Source organism: Protobothrops mucrosquamatus, unplaced genomic scaffold, assembly GCF_001527695.2.
Source record: "Protobothrops mucrosquamatus isolate PMUCROS unplaced genomic scaffold, P.Mucros_1.0 scaffold3292, whole genome shotgun sequence".
NCBI classification, from domain to species: Eukaryota; Metazoa; Chordata; class Lepidosauria; order Squamata; family Viperidae; genus Protobothrops; species Protobothrops mucrosquamatus.
The window spans coordinates 31379-39363 of NW_015389282.1; the positions used below are offsets into that span (position 1 = coordinate 31379).

At 45.3% G+C, this 7985-nt stretch overlaps 1 protein-coding gene across 1 annotated transcript in view; it reads left to right on the plus strand.

The window, feature by feature from the left end:
* LOC107297406 (microtubule-associated protein tau-like) overlaps positions 1 to 7985 on the plus strand; it is a 109304-nt gene that overhangs the window by 19070 nt on the left and 82249 nt on the right. Inside the window, exon 4 of the mRNA XM_015826774.1 lies at positions 7047 to 7153. Coding sequence (XP_015682260.1) covers positions 7047 to 7153 — 107 coding nt within the window. The remainder of the gene's footprint in view (positions 1 to 7046; positions 7154 to 7985) is intronic.

The window sequence follows — 7985 nt, forward strand, 5'->3', positions numbered from 1 at the left end:
GCCAGGTCTTGTTATTATCTGCTTTCCCAGCTATTTTTTAATGTACTGGCCATGTAGTGCTTTGTCTTCCCATGCCTCTATTCTGTTCTTCATTTGGTCTTTCTTGTAGGCCAGTTTGGTCTCTCCAGTAGTCAGTAAGCCTTCCTGATATACTAATTTCAGTGCATCTTCATCACTGTCCTTCAGATATTCTTCCAAATTCATTTTTTCTTCTTCAACCATCTGATGTACTTGCGGCATTCCACACCCACCTATTTGCCTTGGTAGATAAATTCTGTCAATGTCACTGCGTGGATGAAGGGCATGATTCATTGTCATTATTTTTCTGGTCTTCCTGTCCATTGCTTTTAGTTCTGCTTGAGTCCAGTCCACTATTCCAGCTGTGTATCTAATGACTGGAATTGCCCAGGTGTTGATTGCCTTCATGGTATTTCCTCCATTGAGTTTGGACTTTAAGGTCTTCTTCACTCTCTTGATGTATTCACCTCTAATCTTTTTCTTGACTTCAGTGTGCTTGATGTTGTCAGCTTGAAGGATACCCAAGTATTTGTAGTAATCTTCCTCATCCAGACTCTTAATGTTATTTTCGTGGGGAATCTTGATTCCTTCAGTTGTTGTTGTTGTTGTTGTTATTGTGCAACAGCACCCAAACAAGCTAATACAATCCTGGGGTTGTATAGACAGAGGCATTGTCATGGTTCCCATAGATGAGACCAGAAGAAATAAGAACTCTGAAGCATTTGTTTTCCTCAAAGAACAATTTAAAGTTTAATAGTTTTTTGAGTACTTCACATACTAGTTTAACATGTTCTGCCATGGTTTCAGTATAGATGAGGATATCATCAAGGTAAACTAGGACCCCTTTGTATAAGTGATCATGCAGCACCTGATTAATCAATTGCATGAATACAGCAGGAGCCCCTTGCAGACTGAAAGGCATAACATTGAATTGGTAGCTTCCCAATGGGCTGTTAAAGGCTGTTTTCCACTCGTACCCTTTCTTGATTCTCACTCGGTAATACGCCTCTCTTAGGTCTAGTTTGGTAAAAACCTTTCCTTTTGCCAGGTGGGCCAACATGTCCTTCATCAAGGGGAGGGGGTACATGTTCTCCACACTGACAGCGTTTAATCCTTTATAATCTACACACAATCTCATCGACCCATCTTTCTTTTCTCTAAACAACACTGGGGCGGCTACTCAGGATTTTGCTGGTTGGATAAATCCCCTGGCTAAGTTCTTATCAATGTAAGATCTCAATTCTTTCTGTTCACGAGGGGACATTGAATACATTTTCAGTTTGGGTAATTTTGCCCCCGGTAAAATCTCAATGGCACAGTCTGTAGTTCTGTGGGGCGGCAGGACGTCGCATTCCATCTCGCTGAACACCTCTGCTAAGTCTCTGTATTCACTTGGGATGACAGGTTCTCCCGGCGGAGAACTGACAGCAGACCTCAAGGTGTCCAGGTACTACACTTGGCTCTCAACTAGGTTATTGAGTGGGGCAGGAGGCAATGGTCCTGTTGCCAGCCTTAAAGTCCTAACTCCGTTTTCCCACCAAATCATTGGGCGCCATTTATCAAGCCAGGCCAAACCCAGAATCACCGCTTCAGTCATTTTTGGGATCACCACAAAACGGATTAACTCCCAATGCTCCCCAATTTCTAAATGCACTGGTTCGGTCAGGTGGGTGGCCGGGGCTCCCCCTATGAGAGATCCATCAGCCTGCTCAAATCTCATGGGTATGGGCAGTAAGTTTGCTCTAATGTGTAGTTTTAGTATGGTAGGGAGATTGATTAGGCATCGGGTGCATCCCGAATTGACTAAAACGTTCAAGTCCATCTGAGTCCCTGATTTAAGCACTACTATTCTGGTGGAAAAGGCAAAAGGCGGGACAGGCTAACTCACCATAGGGTTGTCTTCTCCTCCGTCATCGCTGTCTTAAGGATCTGGCATGGGTAGGCTTTCAGTTGGCTCCTTTTGCTTCTCCTGGGGAGGAGAAGTGACTTGTACCACCTGCCCCTGGCTGGCCCAATTCAACTTCTCACGCGTTGGCCGAGGTTGTCTCTTTGGCTTCGCCGGAGCAGAGGTTGCACTTTTTGGTGGAGGGAAAGGAACTGGTCACTCTGCCGCTCGATGTCCAGGTTGTCCACATCTGTAGCACTTGATCTGGGATCCAGCAGATGCTCGAACAGACCCTTGTAGCAGGTGGTGGTCGTTGCAATGGTTGGCGCTTCACAGGGTCTCGCTTTGGTTGAGACCCTGAAGCTGCAGCCTTGTGGTACCGGGTCAGCTCGATGTCCATGTTCGTAGCTAAGCGGTACCAATCATAGAGTTGATCAGGATTGCCTCTGCAGATGCATGCCTGAAACAGGTTGTGATCTAGCCCTGCTTTGAAATAGTGGATCAATGATTGCTCAGGCCACTGCCTGATCTTCCCTGCCAGCCTGCGAAATTCTCTCACATATTCTCTGGCTGGCTGGCCCCTTTGCTTTACATCGTGTAGGTCTTTTTCCACTTGCACAGCTTGGGATTCATCCTCGAATCTGGCCCTCAGTCTGTGTGTGAACAGGTCGAGGTCCCATAGCTTGGGCGCTTGCTCCTCCTATAGGCCAGCTACCCACTCTGCAGCCTCCCCCTCCAAGTGGGCAGCCACTGCATCAATCATCTCTGCTTCATCCAAATAAGCCTGTTCATAACGATTAACGTGAGACCACACCTGATTTAGGAAGATAGTCACTTTCTCGGGGTCTCTATCGAAAGTGGGCTTAAGAGGAGGTGGTTCAGCTGGGCAGTGATCCCACAGGGCTTGCATGAATCCAGGGAATTGTGGTTGAGGTGGCTGCAATCTCCCTCTCTGGAAACCTGGTGGTGGGGGTCTCAGGCTGGCAGGTCGCCGATGTTGGTTGGGGCTGGCACGACGTCAATAGGGATTGGAGCCTGCTGGGCGCTGGTGATGATCTGGACTGGCAGGATGCCTATGGTGATCGGGGCTACCATAGCACCGGTAACGGTCTGGGCTTGCTGGGCAGCGGTAACGATCGGGACTAGGAGACCGATGGCGCCGATCTGGGCTAAGGGGACGCCTACATTGCTTGGGACTTACAGATCGCAGGTAATATTCAGGACTAACCTGTCATTGGGGCTGATCCGGACTAGCCTGGCGTCGGTGGCGGTCGGGGCTTCGCCAGTGCACCGGGCTCGATGTCAGGTCAGGCTTTGGCAGTGGGGAGATGGCCTGCTCAATCACCACAGGGCTAGGGATTTACCGGGGAGGGTGTGGTTCCTGCGCCCATTTGCCTTCTCTCCCACCAGTGAATATCTGGCGGGTGGCATGTCTCCCTTCGCCCACGTCCAACCGATCGAACTTCTCCCTCAGGCGGTCCACTGAGTGGCTGTGGACAGCCGTCAGGTACTTCCACTCACCGGATTCATCCCAAGCTGCAGGTCGCTTAGTCTTCATCGGTACAGGTGAAAGGAGACTCTGCGATGAAATCAATGGGAATTCAACCTCTGCAGCCTTCAGGGTGCTCTTTAGCGGCAGTGCAGTGTCAGACTGCCAGGTTCCCCCTAGGACGATGGCTTCCTCCTTCTGAGTCAGCTTCTCCCCCGGGACCTCATGGGTCTTTGGCCTCGCTCCAGCTGTTTCAATTATACTTTCCACAAAAGTAGCAGCCTTTGCCCCATCCACTGCAGCCACTCCCAGGCTCGGGAATGATTCCTCTTTTTTTTTTCCATCTCTGCGTCTTCCCTGAGTCTTTGTCATCCTCCCAAAAGGTTTGGGTAGGTGACCGGGGCTCAGGACCCCATGGATAATAGAATTTTGGAGTCTTGGTTTAATGTCATGGTTCCGATAGATGAGACCAGAAGAAATAAGAACTCTGAGGCATTTGTTTTCCTCAAAGAACAATTTTAATGGCTACATATCAGCACGAACATAGGTGAAACCAAGACTGGAAGTCCCCCCCCAAAGGTTACAAAGTAAAAGTTAAACTCCCCACCCACTAAATATGTAATAAATATGTAATAAATCACATTCTTCAATTAACACCTTTGGCGGGCTCTCTAACGGTAATTCTAGCCCGCCAAACACTTGAGCAATTTGACCTTGGTTCCCACAAGAAAGTTATTGTTTTGACTGAACTGGAAGAATGCATTTTCCCTCCCCCCATAGCTGTGGCAAGCCAAAAAACCAGAAGAAAGATGGCTGTAACAAAAAGTAGTTTTGTAGGTTTGACAGGCATAGAATCAAGATCACGCGAAGTATTAGTACCGCTTTATAAAACCCTAGTAAGACCACACCTGGAATACTGCAACCAATTTTGTTCACCGTACTACAAAAAAGATGTTGAGACCTTGGAAAAAGTTCAGAGAAGAGCAACTAAAATAATTAAAGGCCTGGAGACTAAAACATATGAAGAACGGCTGTGGGACTTGGGTTTGGCTAGTCTAAAGAAAAGAAGAAACAGGTGACATGATAGCAGTATTCCAGTATTTGAGGGACTGCCACAAAGAAGAGGGCGGCAAACTATTCTCCAAAGCACCAGAGGACAAGACAAGAAACAATGGTTGGAAACTGACCAAAGAGAGAAGCAACCTGGAATTAAGGAGAAACTTCCTAATAGTGAGGACAATTAACCAGTGGAACAGCTTGTCTTCAGAATTAGAGTACTATGAATAATTACAATTGATAAATGAGGTTAGAGAAATTGTTCCTTCTCTCTGTTTATACCTGCTGTTGTCATGTCATAGGTGTCTGCAAAACAGTGGATGCTGTCATTTACAGAATTGCTATCAATTTATTACCTATATAGTTACTCCACGACATCAGAAAAATTGTTTAACTATAAAATTAAATGAACAACAAATCCACACAAGTGGTTTCTGTTGGAATCACTCCAAATGCATTCCTTTCAAGGGGAACATTTTGGGTGAGGCTTTGTTGTGGGATGTGTCATGGCCTCCTCAGAGGCAGATTCAGTGGAAGAGTTGGAACTGGGACTGGCTGACAATGCAGTCCCGGGCCCCTCAGGCATTGGGGGAGGCGGTCGACAAGACAGAGAGCTGCTTGCCTGCACAGACACGGGAGGATCGGCTGCTGATCGGCAGTGTTGACAGGCAGTTAATCTCCTCTGATGAGGAACAGCTGTCTACTCCACTGATCCAAGGGCAAGGAGAGTGGAATGTAGGCAAGCCCACAGAAGGGCTGCAAGGCTACTCAGGAGGAGATTGCCCCACCCCTCCTCACAAGGAACACCTGGAGGGGAGTAACTTAAGGAGAAGCTGGGGAGTTAGTCTTTGTCAGGAAAAATTGTTTGTTTTGGATTACAGTCCTCCGGCTTTGACTCATGCCTTTTGCCTTGCTTCAAGGACTGCTTTTTGCCTTGCTTTGAGAACTGTTCTTGTCTTGCCCTAGCCCTGAAAACTTTACCTTCAGAACTGCCTTTGCCTTGGACCCGGTCTTGCTTTGAGGACTGCCCTTTGCTTTACCTTCAGAACTGCCTTTGCCTTGTACCTTGTCGTTGCCCTGAGGATTGCCATTTATCTTATGCCTGGACTTTTGCCTTGTGGACTTAGTGGGTAATCTGTGGACTGTTGTTTGGGGGACTGAGGGTGGAGCCTTACTGGTCGGTGGAGGGCTGTTTGTTTAACCCTTCTCAAGAGAAATAAAGAACTCTCTAGAGGCCTGCCTTGTCTTGACCACCTGGGTCATAACAGGATGAAACCTAGAAGTCCTTCCTTGGTGTGTGCCAGACTTCTCTGCTATAGTTTAGAACATTTTTCAGACTTGTAGGAGAATGCAATCTGCTGTGGGGAATAAACTTTATCCAGTAATTCTATTAAGTCTGTTGGGAGGAACTCCCCCGTTTTGGGCTCTTCCAGCCGGGATTTCCGCAATCAGAGCTTGAAGAACAAATAGAACAAGAAGCCAGCTACGGGAAAGAGAGATTTAATCACGGAGATCAAAGTTGAGTGACAATTCAGCATGAATCCCTGGCTAGCCAGAAAGAGTGGTCCCCAAGCATGAGTTTTTATACTTTTTCTTGGTTTTCAAAACTGTCATTTCTGATTTGTGGAGCAGTGTCTATTGATGGGTTAATTTATCAGGTATTGCTCAGGAAAAAGGTTAATCCTTGCCTCAGGAGAGGATCTGATGTGTTTCTATTTGTTATCTATTTATTATTATGTTCTTTTTGTGTCCTTGTTCTAATCCCGTCAGTCTTTAATTGTTGATAGCCGGTCTTGCGTTCTGGCGGTTAAGCTTATTTTAAATGTTTAAGGCAAGCTGACACTTTGTATCTGGTATGTTAAGTGTTCATTCACCTGGGGCTGATTAGCTTGGACCTGAGTCAGACTGATTTTCTTTGCATTGGGGGTGGTGGGTGGTTTTCCTGTATTGGCTAATATATTTTGTTTGATTAAATTATATCCTTTTACTGGGATGAAGGGGGTTTCTCATCAAGTCTTATACAGTATAAGCTCTGTCTGCTCTTATTTATCTGTATAGGGCTCTAGAAAACAGCAAGCTAGAGAAAGGGGGCAAAAAAATGGTGTTCATCAATTTAGATTATTAAAAGTGCTGCATACAAAGGTGTCCTCCATGCTTACCAACATTTAATTTTAAAATTATTTCCCTAAAGCTGTAGCTGTTACTGAGAAAAGTTTTTTCAGTTTGAAGCACAAGTTCAATATACTCCAATTTGAGTTTCCTTCTTGCCTTCCAGTAAACCACTCACATTTCATTATTTTGCACTTAGAGCAAGCATTGTGGCTGGGCTATTACTACCACTACTATAATGCTAAATGGAATATAACCATAAAACCTGAGATCCAAAATTTCTTTGTAAATCACGTGAGACTTGCATAATTGAATTTGTGTATTGGAGCACAGCTCATATTATATTCAGATGCTTAAATGGACAAACACAATACCCACTTGAGGAAAGAAGCACACACAAACACACATATACTGTAAACGTATTTTCCCAGAAGTCAGCATTATATGATCCTTTTGATATCTGTTAATACTGCTCATTTTTTTCCTTAGGTGGTGGACAGGTGGAGGTGAAATCTGAGAAACTGGACTTCAAAGTGCAATCAAAAATTGGGTCATTAGATAACATCACCCATATCCCTGGAGGAGGAAATAAGAAGGTAAAAACATTTTCCTCTTGCTGTTGTTTAGATTTCTTTAGGTTTGACTAGAAAGCTGTAGAGCAATAATTGTATTAAGCTTTTGAGAAATACTATATCAAATCTTCTAATGTCTGGAATGGTGCTAATTTAAGTTTTAACACAATTCTTACTAGGTCCCAATTTTCATAATGCAATATCTGTAAATATCCCCATTGCATATTGAAGCCTATTAAAACATTGGCTAAAAGCTTCCGGTGGCGAGGCTTCGCCGATGGAGGCTTTCTTTTCAGCCTCCTGCCCGGGACTGCGTCAGAGCTGTCAAAACAGCGCGGATCAGCTGTTTTGCGGCTTGGAACTCCCTCCCCGGGCGAAGGGGAGAGAGTGAGTTTGGTTCAGATAGGGGTTGAGTTCCCTAGTCCCCCCAGGAGTGATCCTGGGGGGGATGAAGGTGAGAACTCCCCCGGAGTCTGGACCTCTTCTCCGCAGCTCGGAGTGTCTTCGCTCTTCGGAGCGAGGCTAGACGTTGCTGCCACTGCTGCTACTTTGTTTCTGCTTGTGAGTAACTTTTGAACAGATGGAACCTGACAGGGGATTTTTTTTTCTGCTTTAGTTAAATGGTGACTTTAACTCAAAGATTTTATTGGGATTTTTGCTATTTGTTATAAGTGAAAGTGAGAAGAAAATGGCCGCGGAAGCGCTGTTTCTTTGTAACAAAAGGAAAACTTTCACTTTCTTACCGGTGGTGGAATGATGCATTTTAAAGGATTTTAAAGAACTTTTCTTAAGTCAAGCTTTTTTAAGCTAATTTTTGCTTTTGTGAGTTTTAAAAATAATTTGGCAGAATGGCTAC